Source organism: Theropithecus gelada, chromosome 2, assembly GCF_003255815.1.
Source record: "Theropithecus gelada isolate Dixy chromosome 2, Tgel_1.0, whole genome shotgun sequence".
NCBI classification, from domain to species: Eukaryota; Metazoa; Chordata; class Mammalia; order Primates; family Cercopithecidae; genus Theropithecus; species Theropithecus gelada.
In genome coordinates this window covers 59,649,995-59,664,770 of record NC_037669.1, presented here as the reverse complement: position 1 = coordinate 59,664,770, position 14,776 = coordinate 59,649,995, and the positions used below count along the sequence as shown (strand labels likewise).

Here is a 14,776-nt window from a genome sequence, read left to right as displayed (position 1 = left end):
GTGCTGTATTTAAGTAAGGGGCCTTTTGGGTGGAATTTATTTATTTTTGCTTCTCAAAGCCACAAACTAAATTGAGCAGTAATCCCCAAGGGTCTTGCTCTGATGCATTTCTCCAGGCCCATGCTATAGGGCATCACTAGAGAAGAGACTCTTTGTACCAAAAGAACCAAGTTTTTCTGCTCAGGTGAAATCCAGCATAGGTCCATGCTATATACTGAATTCTCTTATGTGGCAGGGCTCTTAAACGCAAAGCTCAAAGTGCTTTCTGCAGAATACTGTGAAATCCTGACATATTATAATGGCTGCATTAGGAACTTTGATCCTGTGGTAAATATTATCTTCTGCTAGAGTCTAATGTAGATAGTTAAAGGCAGTCTGTCTTCAAAGGTTTCAGGAATGAGTTAGGAGAAAAAATTAATGTTAATTCCATTTAAATGAAACTACCAGCGGCTGCTGGAGAGGTAGAGATCTGTCAGTGAGCTTTCTTTTCACCAGTGAATGTGCTGCTTGGGTTTGTAGGCGGGAAGCCTGCAATGAAGGAGAAGGAGACCCCCCACTCTATGTCAACGTGAACATGTTCAGTGGGCAGCTGATGAACACCTGGATTGACTCTCTGCAGGCCTTTTTCCCTGGACTGCAGGTATTTTGCAATCAGATTTCCTAAGAATAACCAATCACCGGAAAGGGCTTCTCCCTTCCTTTCTTTCTTTTCTAATACCCTGAGCATTCTCTGTCTCCTTTGGATTTGGGAGGTCACTAACACTATATGTCTTCATCTCTCTGTTTGTGAAATTAGTCTCCAGAATATTGAACAGAGCCATTCCACACAATTGCAAAACCATGCTTGAGAAGTGACTGTGTATGATTTTTGGTTTTGTTTGTTTGTTTTTGTTTTGAGATGAAGTCTTGCTCTGTTGCCCAGGCTGGAGTGCAGTGGCACAATCTTGGCTCACTGCAACCTCTGCCTCCCGGGTTCAAGAGATTCTCCTGCCTCAGCCTCCAGAGTAGCTGGGATTACAGGCGCCCGCCACCACACCCGACTAGTTTTTTGTACTTTTAGTAGAGATGGGGTTTTACCATGTTGTCCAGGCTGGTCTCGAACTCCAGGCCTTAGGTGATCTGCCCGCCTTAGCCTCCCAAATTGCTGGGATTACTGGCATGAGGCACTGCGCTGGGCTGTGTGTGAGTTTTGGATAATTATCGCTCAGTTGTTTATTCCTTGTTCATTAGTACACGTAATCTGTTTTTCTGTTTGCAGTTCACATCAATTTGGCATTAGTGACCAGATAGGGAGGGCATTTATTTGTCTGGGTTGTCACTTTTGGGTTGGTTTTGTCTTTAACTGTATGTGTAGGTCAAGTAAGAACTCGGGGGTAGAGGAGAGCCCAGGCAGGCCCTTTGGGGCATGTCTTGTCACTCTAGGAATGGTATCTCAGCCTGATGACCTGTGTCCTCTCCTTAGGTGCTGATAGGAGATGTGGAAGATGCTATCTGCCTTCATGCCTTCTACTATGCCATATGGAAACGATATGGTGCCCTTCCTGAGAGATATAACTGGCAGCTGCAGGCCCCTGATGTTCTCTTCTACCCACTGAGACCAGAGTTAGTGGAATCCACATATCTCCTCTACCAGGTACTAGAGTTTTGTTTTTTTTTTCTCTGTCTTTCACTGCCTCCCCTGACCCCAGCAGTTCGTTGTTAATGAACATTTGCTGAATGATTTAGGGTTATGTTGTTTCATAGTGACTCTGATCGAGTTACCCCCTATCTGTAGTCTTGTTAGTGTTCAGTGTTATTTGTGACTTCACAGGACAGAGAAGGCATTTGCAGTGAAATATGTTTTTAACCTCATATTCTACAAAGCTGAATCGTGTTTTTACCGTAGGACTGATATCTCACATCCTTAAATATTCATGAGGAAGATTTTGTACTAAGGTGTTTTCCAAATGTATTTGACCAGAAGACCCGTTTTTAGGATACAATTCTGTACCAGTGTACTGTGGAGCCCTGGTCTGTGTAACAACTATTCAGATAAAAAGAAAATTCATTTTCTTGGTTGTAAAGGAAATCATCTGGGATTCATCTGGATGCCTGTTTTTGTTTATATATGTATATAAACTAGTGTTCATCCTTTGTGAAATTACTTCAGTGGCAGAGGGAATGTGACTTTAACTGTGAAATGTCTTCTTCCTGACAGTTGAAGCCAGATATGTATACTTCTGTGCATGCCGTACGTATGTACACGCAGAGTCCTCCTTCATTCACATGCACAGCAGCACAAGTGGTTAACTCACCAAGAAACTGGCCTTGGTGAAATTCAGTAGGCCTGTAACAGATGCCCACCATGGACCAGCCCTAGCAAGCAGAGCCTGAGTTTTAGAAACTCTGGTAGTGGGGCTAACACTAAGGTTTGAATTTATTTATTCAACAATTTTTTTTTATACCGAATCCTTGCCATTTGCTTCAGATGAAAAAAGGGGAAAGAAATCCTGTGAAACTGGTAGTAGTCCTCATGCCTAAAAAGGGACCTCCTGAGTTTTAGATAACCTCTCAAAAAAGGAAAAAGATGATAGACACCTGTTTGGCCTTTCTGAGCCCAGTAGAGCAAGGCTGTACACGGGGGATGGTGTGCCGATTACTGGCTGATTTCTCCTCTTAAGCTTAGTCCTGTAGCCTGTGAGCTTACTCCTCTTTGTTTCTTTCACTGCTTCTTTCGTGTTTTCAGCTTCTCCTTCACGTTGACAGAGATGTCTTGCACTCTACAGCTTTACCCTCTGAAGCCACACCCTGTGCGCTGTTAATCTGGAGACTGCTAACCTTGTTGTTTTCTTTGTTGCTTCAATCTGGTGCTAGGCATGAATTAAAGATCCCCAATTTTTAAACTGTTTGTTGGATAAAGGCTTATCTTCCCAGAGAAGTTTTTTTCTCTAGTAAAACCATCTAAGAGCATGTGTGAGAAGAGTAGGCAACTGAGGACTGATTTCTCAGGGTGACTAGAGAGGAGAGGGTGGCGGCCTCCTTTTACACTTTGGAAAGTCTTGTTGCCATCAGCCTTTCCTCATGGTGCCATAACTGGAATGGTGGCAAGGTCCTGTTTCCTGTGCCTGTGTCTTAAGTTTCTGGAGAGTTCCGAGGCAAGATAGAAACTGGATTTGTTCTCAGATATGGTGCTGTCAGGGTGGGCATTGTTTTATTTCTAATCATGATGGGAACCAAAGTAGAGTATTGTTCTACCCTAGAACAGATGGTCTTACCCCTGGCTAAAGTTAAACAAGTCACAGGTACACTTTGATGTGAACTGATGGAATACCTTAGTCCTCTAACCGTTGTGACCCTGAAAGGTAAATGACCTGGGCCCTGTTTCTTCCTTTGGCTGGCGACTCGTCTCCATGGGGAAACCCCGCAGTCACCCCGCAGTCACCATGATGTTTGTCGATGGCATGTCTTCCAAGCCCATGCTGGATCACATTCTCTCGTGTTCTCTCTAGGCAACCAAGAATCCCTTCTACCTCCATGTAGGAATGGATATTCTGCAGAGTCTGGAAAAGTACACAAAAGTCAAGTCAGTTTTCTAAGTTCCTTCCTTTTTCTGTCAGCCACTTTTATTTCAAATTGTTTTGGGGAAATATCCTAGTTTGCATTTTAATTTATAGAACCAGGTCATTAATGTGACATTTACAGGGAAATTGCTTACCTTTTGGTGTAGTAGAACCTTTCCATTGTAGTGAGACCTGCCCTTTTTTTTCCGTGAGGTTCTAGCAGATTATGGGTGTTCATTCTAACTTCTTTCCTCTCGTTATACAATAACACATACACTAAAATGTTTAGGGAGTACAGAAAATATAAAGCAGTAGAATATTATCACTGTAATCTCCACATACAGAGAAAACTGTAGTCAGTATTGAAATGTATGTACTTATAATCTTTTAAATAATATTTTTATATATGATGTGTGTATATATGTATATATAAGAAACATACTGTGTTTCAATTTTGTGACATGCTTTTTTTTTAACCCGCTATTATCATGTTTTTTTTTTTTTAAGTGCTATCTTAAATAATAAGTCAATACTCAAATAATAAGTCAATTCTCAATAATAAGTCAATTCTACAAGTATTAGGACTAGACATTTAAATTAGTCCTTTTAAATTTGTTGCCAGTCATTTTCTTGATGCCCTGTTATGCTTCTGGCCAGCCCCCTGCCACCACCCCCACACCCTGTAACTCACCTGATAATTTAGCAGCCAAAAGCACTTGCTAAGTAAATTTGCAAACAATCCAGGCTGTAAAAAAGGAGAGCCCTACAGTGTAAACATAGTTTCATATGGTGCTGAGAATGTTTCTGCTTCTTAAGCGAATCAGCAGGTGGGAAGGAAGAGAGGCAGGACTGACCTGACAATTGTTTTGTAGGTGTGGGTACGCCACGCTGCATCACGTCATTGACAAGTCCACAGAAGACCGGATGGAGAGCTTCTTTCTCAGTGAGACCTGTAAATACTTGTATCTGGTATGTGTGTTGCAAGATGAACCCAGGAATATTTAGTATTGCTTAGAGCGAGCATTCGCATAGTCTTCTATCTGACAGATGCTTACTGGGCACAGCTACATGCTGGACATTGTGCATTCCCAGGATGCAAATGCTGTCAGAACCAAAGGATATTACTATCTTCTTTCATGGTTTCCAACCTTGTTGAAAAGTCATTTGTCAAGTAAACCGAGAATTGAACTTATGATTACAAACTTATGACGTTAACAGGGCGAGTTTTAGAGTAAAAGGAAGGTGACCCTGTAGGGTGTGCTAGGTGGGAAATGCTGGTAATGATTGATACAGAACCAGCGTTAGTGTGGTGGTAGGGGGAAGATGCCTCTGAGGAAGAGAGCTGTGTTCATAATGGCTTCTCACTTTTCTTGATGTATGTGATCTTGGCCAAGACCTGCAGCTCAGCCTTGTCTCTGTCCATATACACATCCTCAGGCACGTGATTGTGTGTGTGTGTGTGTGTGCTGTGTGTGTGTGTAGAGAGAGAATTTCTGGACCTGGATGAAACCTTTGGTATTACCTAATGTTCATATGTTCATTATTTCCCTCACAAGAACTACAGCCTACACAGAGGTCAGGCGACTTGTCCGTAGTATGGGGGTGGCTGTGGCAGAGCTGAAATGTGAACTGTGGTCCTGACTCCCTGTCTGGTGATCTTTCCACCTCACTGCTCTTCCTCCTGCATACAGTCGCTCTCGTGCTCTCCTGCCACTTTCCTCAGTATGGCCACATAGAAACAGAGGGCAGGATTTCCAGGTTAGAAGATAGGATGGCAACTGAGAACTTGGGCAGAGGGTCAGAGATAGAAGCAGCTGTGATAAATTACATTTATCTAGTTCCGTGGTTCCTAGGCCTGGGGCTAGCTGGGTCCAGATCACCCTGGGGCTGCTAAGATTACAGCCATATTGAGTCAGAATCTTTAGAACAAGCATTCTCAGAAATCTGTCATTTTGACAAGTGCCTTCAGTGGTTTCACGTGAGCCAGGTTTTGGAGCTGCTGGTCTAATCCATTAAGATGATACTCTTCTGTGTCTGGTGTCTTTTCACAGACGACTGCAGAGGTATGTCCACCAGCAGCGCATGTGGTCTGTCCAGTGGGAAGACAGCTGTCCTGCTGTCGATTCCTGTGTGTGCAGTGGTTCTTGCTGTCCATGCAGGTGGCTCAGGTCTGCTAAATCAGGCTGGTCAGAGCCTAGCTGCGTATTTCCATCCGGCAGCCAGTGGTGTCAGAAGGACGTTAACAGGGCGAGTTTTAGAGTAAAAGGGAGGTGACCCTGTAGGGTGTGCTAGGTGAAAGAACCTAGAGTCTAGGGAAAGGAAAACCTGTGGTCTGCCCTTTTCTTCTCTTGTTACTGTGTAAACATTGACAAGCTGCACTGAATCTCATTTTTCCTCATCTTGAAATAGTTTAGGTGACCAATACAGTTTCTAAGAATTTCTAGGTAGGTATTCATTCATTCAACATTCACAGAACACTTGCCTTCTCCTGCACTGTTGCATCCCATATTGGGTTAGATGTTCTTTCTAGATGCTCTTTTGTTCCATGTCACATGCACCATTGAGGGAAAGGACTGTGCCTTGTGGCCATTGCGTCTTCAGAGCCCAACCCTTGTGCAAGAAATGAACTGAATGTTGGCAGATGTGTTGGGCTCTGTGCTAGGCCCAGGCGATATGGTGATGGATAAAACTTGGTTCCTCCCTGCCAGCATTTACAGTTCAGGGACTAGGTGTCTGTGAGGCTGGGTGTAGTTCTAGAATTCCAGCAGGAGAACTCTTAGGTAGCACATGGCAATCATCCAGCAAACTTTTATAGACTACTGTGCTTGGGCCTTAGCCTTGGAATTTCTGAGTCTCTGTGTCGGGGCGGGATATGTGTAGGGAAGAGGCAGGTCTAGGTATCTGAGTTTAGATGAAGCAGGTGATTCTGCCTTGCAGCCTGGGTTGGGCACCACAGTTGTCAGTCAATTCCTTTTCACCCAGTTGTCACTGAGAAGCATGAGGTCCAAGCAAATTCTACTCCCTGAGTAGCTGGGACACTCCCCCATGATTCAGTTCCAAGTGTGCTACAATTATTGGTTGTATCTTTTTTTTCCTTCCCTCTAGCTGTTTGATGAAGACAATCCAGTACACAAGTCTGGAACCAGATACATGTTCACAACAGAGGGACACATTGTATCTGTGGATGAGCATCTTCGGGAATTGCCATGGAAGGAATTCTTCTCTGAAGAGGGAGGGCAGGACCAAGTGGGAAAGTCTGTGCCCAGGCCGAAACCTCACGAGTTAAAAGTCATCAACTCCAGCTCCAACGTGAGTTGCTTTTTCCAGGGGTGATTTGCATATATAGGAAGAGAAAATACTATGAATTCCTTAGTTGTTCAGACTTCCTGATGGAAAATTGATGGTGTACGCAGATTGGGAGATTTGAAAACACCTCCTCAAGACACCATTTACATAGATGTTGTCAGAGTGTAGGGAAACCACAGGAGCAGCGGTGGCATCATCACTGCTGGCTGCAGGTGCCAGTGGAGAGAGTGGCCACAGGTTCCTGGAAGAGTGGAGTCTTGTGGGAGGAGCAGCCACTCAGCAGGAGCCACCGCTCAGATCTGACTTTTGTGGCCTTGCCTGGAGGGAGCCGGCAGAGTCAACATGTGACCCCTCCCTGCTCCCCCAGTTGCCTGCTGGAGCATCTTCTTGGCTGCCTGGGGCAGAAGCTGGAGGCCGAGGGAGCCTATTGATATGATCCATCAGTGGACCTGGAGGGGCAAATGGAAGACATTCAGCAAAATCATCTACCAGCAGCAGAAGAGAAAAAAGTGGTGATAGTCACGATGGTCCTAATGAAGATGCTCTTCGAAGTGCAGCAAACACCCACATTCATTTGAAGTAGGGCTTTACTCCACATGCCTAGATTGTCCTGAGAAGCAGCAGAAAAAATTTGAAAATGGAAGTCCTTGCATCCCTAGTGAAAGTATCAGGTAGTTGTATTGATTTGAATCAAATAGGATGGTTTGGAAGTGAGGATAGGGAAATGTAGATCAGTCGAAATTTCAAATCTCGTTATCCCCCAGGGCCTCGGTGGTCAGGAGTTCAGCAGCCTCCCCACAGATGGGTTGCCTTGGCATTGGGGCGCCCTCTCATTGCAGACTGTGCTTCAGTGCTTTTCCATTAATGCCCCAGTAAAGGTCATTTCCATCAGTCATGGAGCGCTGATTGAGTGGACAAAGCATAATCGGGAGGAAGGGGAAGGAGAGTGAGGGGAAAGTTAGTAACAGCCAGCACTTGCAAATACGTACCAGGGTTAACCTTTGCACCACTCTGAACGCTGACGTACGTTAACCTGTTTACTTCTCCAACAGCCCTGTGAGGGGCGGGTACTTTTAACGTCTCCATTTTACAGATGAAGAAAGGGAGGCACAGAGAGGTTCAGGTCCCACAGTGGAGCCAGGATTTGGACCCAGGCAGTGTCTTCTCTTTTAGGAAGGAGACATCTCTCACCTGCCACACTCGCTAATAGATCTGATCCCATGATTCCAGGCACCAGGGATTCAGGCCCTCAGAAGGGCTCCCAGTTCTGGATAGGGGCATGGCCTAGTGGGGAATCCAGTTCCATCCTAGGTGTATGTCCGTAGTGCTGTTGAAACACAGAGGGCAGGGACTAATCTCCAGAGAAAATCAAGGTGGGATTCCCTGAGGAGGTCACTTGCTGGAGATCCTTGAAGGATGAGAAGGGGTATCCCAGAAAGGATGTTCAGGCAGAAGCAGTAGCACCTGCAAAAGCACAGAGATGTGGGCTTGGGGGGCAGTCGGGACCAATGGAAGGACCTGCCAGTCTTAATCTTGCCGGGGATGAGGAGCAGGGCGTAGTTAGTTCAACTACAGGGCATGGAGAAAATGTTTCTTTGGAGATGAAGCGGATAATGGATGTATTTAGACAACTGCTTCCAGGGATATCACAGTTGGTTAGTTCTCAAGATGTGCATCTCCTTTGAGGAAAAAAAGTGGTGCGGAGGTCTTTAATTAAAAAAAAAATAGTAGTCTTAAGCATTTAGAGTTTAGTTGTGAATGAGAAAAACATAGCTCAGAAAAACACATTGTTTTCAAATAGCAGAAATGTTTTCTGAAATTCTGGGTGTACTAAGGACCCCAGGGATGTGGCTTTCAGTCCTGGCCACTAAGTAGTTGCTATGATGCCTTTTAGCCTCCCTGGATCTGCCATTTCTTTATCTATAAAGTGAGTGAGGATATTAAATTATGTCAGTGGTCTTCACCTGAGGGTGATTTTGCTGCTCAAGGGACATTGGAACAGTGTCTGGAGATGTTTTTGATTTTCACAACTGAGGCATAGGAGTTGCCACTGGCACCTACTGGGAGAGGCAAGGGGTGCTGCTGACCATCCTACAGTGTACAGGCGGCTTCCACAACAGTTACCTACTTCCAAACGTCAGTAGTTCCCAGACTGAGAAACCCTGGATTAAGTCATCCAGTCACATTTTCTGAGAGATCAACGTATGAGTTTTTAATTTTCCCTCGTTTTTGTCTTTCTAGTGCAATCGTGTACCTGATGAGAGGAGGTACTCCCTGCCCTTAAAGAGCATCTACATGCGACAGATTGACCAGATGGTTGGCTTGATTTGATCTGCTCTCTGTGAGGCCTCATCTTGAACCAGACCTTAACAACCGAACCCAGACCATGCCAAAGTCCAGTCTGAAATGGAAGGGGACAGAAGTCTCGCTGTCTGTGATGGTGTAGGAATTTCTGTGCAGCACCTCACCACATCTGGTTAATCCTTGCACACTTCAGTGTTTCTCTCTTGTTCAATAAAATGCCCTATTAAGGATATAATTTGAAGTGAGAAGGTACATGGAAATTGGCCTCTTATGACATGTTGATGTTATGAGCACAATAGATTGGGCATTCTTTGGGTTCATAGCTTTATACTTTAGAATCTCAGTCTCTTTACTTTGCTGGCACCTGCTATACTGGAGTATTGCTATGTCTTAAAAAATTTTTTTTTATTACTTTTATTTTTTTGAGACAGGGTCTTGATATTTTTTTGAGACAGGGTTAGCTGGGCTCAAGTGATCCTTCTGCCTCAATCTCCCGAGTAGCTGGGATTACAGGTGAGCACCACTGTACCTGGCTAGCTACTTCTTTATTAGAGGATTGAGAATGAAATTTCTGCAAAAGGGTCTGTGGTTCATTTGGTATCCCTATTTAATTGCATTGAAAATGTCATCCTTTCTGTTATTAGATAATTGGGCTCTTCCCCTGATATCCAACCATGATTTTGGATCACATGGGAGAAAAAATCATCCAGTAGTTCATGTATGCCTCAAGTAATCTTTACAGTGTTACAAATTATTTGCTTAAGAATAATGGTCTTAACCAGAATTCTTAACAGAGTCTCTTAAATTATTATGTTATGGTCTAAGAAGTTAACTGACAGATCTTTTGGATGGTATTTTGCATTTTGAATATGAACTTACCTGAGGAAATCCCATAGTTCCAGAATCAGGTGCTTTTTAGGAAGAGAACAATACCTAAGGTTGTCTGAGCTTCCATCTTTCTCATATTTCCTAAGCAAGGATTCTCAGTTCTGACCATATTTGGGTTAAAGTTCTGTTTTGTTTTTGTTTCCTATGTCTAGTGCCAATTAGCTAAATCAGGGAGAAAGAAATGATCACATGACTTTGTAGCATCCTTGAGCCATTTCTCTGTGTAATACAGGCTTTAGATTAGTGCCTTATATTGGTTTTGGTTTGGGCCACTGGATGTCACAGCTACTGATACGGTTTCTGGAGGCCTGTTTAGCCACATGGTGAGACCATGGTGAAAGGGGGATGGAAATTGCTTGGCCAGTCTTTGCCTTTCAACCTGTAAAAGTAAGCATGTAGACGGAGGAAGTTGTGCTAAAATGCCTTCTTTTTTTGTTTTATTTTCTTAGCCAGAACATCTCTCTTTGATCCCACACTGATACACACCTGCTACTCTTACACAGTGCAGCAGTGTTGACTCTTAGTCTGGCTTCCATGAAGCGTCATGGGTAGAAACACATTCTATTAAAAAGGGTAGGAAATCCCTAAAACTTCCAGCCTCACATACCATGGTTCTCACCTGTCACTGTTTGCCCACCTCTAAGGATTTCATGTGCATCTTTTCAAAGCTAGAAATAAACACTGTCTATGTTGCATTTTTATCAAAAGGGAGAAATCTTATTCCTTCTTAAAATTTTTAAGTGTTATGGTTTTAAAAATATATAGTTCAGTTCTTTGAGATTTTTGAAAAGGATTTTCAGTAATAAACGTGCCATCTCTATCTTTTAAACATTTATTACATCAGTTGTTTTAAAATAGAAAAAATGCTTCTATTTTACCTTTTTTCATTTCAGAAGCATTACTCTGTTTATCAACAATGTCCCATCTACTGAATGGAAAACTTTAAGAATAGTATATATATTTTAAATGTTTTCACTGACTCATTAAAAATGTTAAATAAACACACGCACGCATGCATGCACATACACGAGCATACTTGTACCTGTGTCTCTGGGCAAACAGAGGTAGGACTGTTAGTGACCCATTTGGGAATATAGAGCATCTCAGAGAAGGAGGTGAGTTCTTCGTGCCTGTGATTTCTCTTGGCGCTCCCCTCCTCTCCCGCTCTGGCTTCTGTGGTGGCAGTGGTGGGTAAGCACTCCAGTGTTCTCTTAATGAGGCATTTTGCCTATCACTCGAGCAAGCCCGGATGTTCCTTCCTCCTCATGCTCCTGGAATAGGGAATAGGGATCTCATGCTTTCAGAGTACAGAGTGCTGCAGGTACTTCTCAGGGGCCACAGGCTGTCAGGAAACGTGTTTTATGTTAAGTCCCAAACCCTCTTGACTTCTGGGTACTGGAATTAATACCAGTAGGTGAGACTGAGGGTGAGTGAGTTAGTACATATTCATCCTGGTTGTTGAGCTTCCAGACTACCCAGTCCGAAGTTTGATGCTATGTAGTCAGTGGTTTGTGCGGCTGGATGCCAGAAGGTTCTTTGAGCCAGTTTCAAAGGTTACTTGTTTTCTTTTTGAAAGTCAGAATGTTAACAACTGTGATATATCCTGCCGGGCTTTTGCAGTTTCTTCTGTTCTATGTTCTGAAATACTGGGTAGAGAATGGATGAGGAGGAGATTACCAGAGAAGTTGCTTTGCTTAGTGCTTTGCCCCAGGAATGCCTCAAATCTGAGTGGACTTCATCCTTTGTGGCAGCTCTGAGCCTGGCCCATCTTCCTGTTCCCACGTGTAGCTAGTGTCTAGTGTCAGCTTTGCTCAGTGTGGTGGAAGCATTTTGCAGAACTGTTGTAGAAAGCTGCCTTATAGTTGGCTTGATGAAGCGTAATTCTCTCACAACAAACTTTCAAATCATTATAGGGGAGGCTTAGCTACTTTAGTTGATGTGACCGAGGAATCCCTTCTGGAAGAATAGGTGGCAAGGAAGGGTTTGCTAGCTCTCCATTTGCACTGGCCATTGTGAAAAACCAGCTTCTGTATTGAAATCTTCTGTTCATTTTTAAAAATTTTTTTTCTGCAGCGCTTGTGCCAGAACTTATTCATTGTAACTGAATCCTCAGGGCTTTTCTTGTTTTAGATCATGGACTGTGCACGTGACACTTAAATAATTTTCTACGTATTTAAAGAAAAATGCACCAGGATGATATCTGTGCACATGACTATTAGAGGAGCGTCTGTAGGAAGTATCTGGTTTGGTCAGCGCAGTTGTGCAATCTGAGGGCCTTGTTCCTCCTCTTCCCTCTTCTCCCCACCAAAGGAAGATATCCCTCTTAATGATTTCTTAGTTCAGTTTACTGAATGATTGCCACCTGTAATTCCTCTTTGGATTGTGTAGACTCAACATGAGACATTCTTTTCTGCTTTTGGAGGGCACCAGAGGCCTTTCTCTTTGAAAAATTTCTTTTCTGTCTGTTGACAAAAACAAAAATCTTTTTTCAAATTTAGTGCTGGTGTAAAGGTAGGGCTGAGTGATTACCTTAGCCACAGGGTGGCTGAGCAGGAACTTTAGAAGAAACTTCTGAGCTTTCCTGTCCATTCCCAGCATCCAGCTCCTATTCTAGTGCCTCTTCCCTGCAGGGCAGGGACACCTTGGGAAAGCGAGGAGGTGGGGCGGGTTGGGCCGTGTGTCCCAGGCTTCGCAGGGGTCGGAGTTATGCTCCCGCTTGAATCCGGACGTGAATCTGGTAAAAATGTCAAGTACCTGTGGAAATCCCTGATTCTATACCCTCTTCCTTCTTTCTTCAAGGCAGAGGAATAGTATTTTTAAAGGTTATTTTGTTTTAGTTTTAAATAGCAGAACACAAGCTGCATTTTTATTTATTTTGCATAAGAAAGGTAAATCTTTTTACAAAAAAAGTATAGAGTTGGAAACTCGGGGAAAACTTACTGAAATACACAAATGCTTCTCTCTCTGTAATGTGCAATATGCTTTGCAACTTAGATGATATTTTATGTTTAATCTGTAAATAAGAAATGTATTTAAATTAAAAGGGATCTTTTTGTAAAAGGACCAAATGTTCTTTTATAAATGTAATAAGGAATATCTTGCTCTTTAAAATTTATTAGAATTTTTATGAGTAATTTTTATTAAAAGATTTCTTTTTTTGAGCTGTCATCTTGTTTCTCTTTTACATTCTCATGTAGACACATTACATGCAAGACAAACAGGGGAGAAAAATCTCTAAAGGAACTGCCCATCTAGATGAATAAAACCTTGCTTTTTATAGCTAAGCCCTAAGTAATACCTCCCCCGATGGAATTCCACTACATTTTTGTATGTCACACTCTTCCATTAAATGCCCTTCCCATGCGGGTCATAACTGCTTTTCATGACCTTTGTCCCAGCCTTCCCCTCTGCATTAGCCTCCTTTCTCTTGGCCACTGAGTCATTGTCTATTCTTACTGCCAATTAGCTGAGTATATCTGGGATCTAAAACCAGTTCTCTGTGTTACCGTAAGCAAGGTGCTTCATTTCTCCTCACCTCTGAGAGCAGTGGCACTTCATGGCCTGTGTGGGTACAGTGGCACTTCACGGCCTGTGTAGCAAGCATGTGGGTTGAGGGTTCTGGAGGGCTGGCCTCCCTCCCTGTGTTGCCACCAGAGACCATGGTGGGATCTTGAGGAAGAGACCTGCTCCTGCTCTGTGACATCTGTCTCCTAGCTTTGGTCACAGTCAATTCTGATGGGCTTTTTTTTTTTTTGAGATGGAGTTTCACTCTGTCACCCAGGCTGGAGTGCAGTGGCGCGATCTTGGCTTACGGCAACCTCTGCCTCCTGGGGTTCAACTGATTCTCCTGCCTCAGCCTCCCTGAGTAGCTGGGACTACAGGCACATGTCATGACGCCAGGCTTATTTTTGTATTTTTAGTAGAGACGGGGTTTCACCATGTTGGCCAGGCTGGTCTCAAACTCCTCACCTCAGGTGATCCTCCTGTCTTGGCCTCCCAAAGTGCTGGGGTTATAGGCGTGAGCCACCAGGCCTGATGGGCCTTTTTAAAGGCCACGAAGCATGACAGGGCAAAGGAGAGACTCTCAAGGCTGGAAGCACCTTGCTCATATTGAGCTCTACTATTGTGAGGGGTGGTGGGGTTGTGTTTGTGAAGTCTCGTGGGTTTGTGATCTTGACAAGACCAAGCAAGCCCGGTGGGCCAAAGGACCAGATCAAGAGCCACAGGGCTCTTGCCTTCCTGCCTTCTCGCTCCAGGCTGCCTCAGTAGTGCGAGCACCAGGCCCTTGCCATCTGTGGAGCAAGAAGTCCTGTGTGAACGGTGCAGTCAGTGTCAGGTGGAGTATGGGGACTCTGGGCCACACCGTGCTGGGTACAATCCCACCTCTACCCCTAACTTAGTTGTGTGCCTTGGGCAAATTACAGACTTGCTGGCCTCAGTTTTCCTATCTAGTAAATGGTTTGATAATAATAGCCCATACTCATAGGATAGTTGTGAGGACTGGGTGGATTAATATGTGTAAGGCATTTAATGTGTTTCCTATAATCATGGTCCAGTTGGATTTGACATCCAGGATCAGACCTAGGACTTAAACAGGAATGCTGGAGGAAGAGTAAGAACATGGACTGGCTATGGGGAGGCTGGACTGGTCTGGCTTTGTCCTGGATGTGTGGCTTGGGTCAAGGCACTCACCTTCACACAGTTTCCTCGCTTTTAAAATCAGAGATGATAGCACATAA

General features: G+C 43.9%; 1 protein-coding gene across 1 annotated transcript in view; it reads left to right on the top strand.

Moving 5' to 3' along the window:
* Positions 1-13,205, top strand: part of EDEM1 (ER degradation enhancing alpha-mannosidase like protein 1) — a 32,141-nt gene extending 18,936 nt beyond the window's left edge. The window contains exons 7-12 of the mRNA XM_025374053.1: positions 520-640; positions 1,463-1,633; positions 3,489-3,562; positions 4,412-4,508; positions 6,645-6,848; positions 9,087-13,205. Coding sequence (XP_025229838.1) covers positions 520-640; positions 1,463-1,633; positions 3,489-3,562; positions 4,412-4,508; positions 6,645-6,848; positions 9,087-9,176 — 757 coding nt within the window. The 3' untranslated portion in view covers positions 9,177-13,205. The remainder of the gene's footprint in view (positions 1-519; positions 641-1,462; positions 1,634-3,488; positions 3,563-4,411; positions 4,509-6,644; positions 6,849-9,086) is intronic.
* Positions 13,206-14,776: the final 1,571 nt, after the last annotated feature.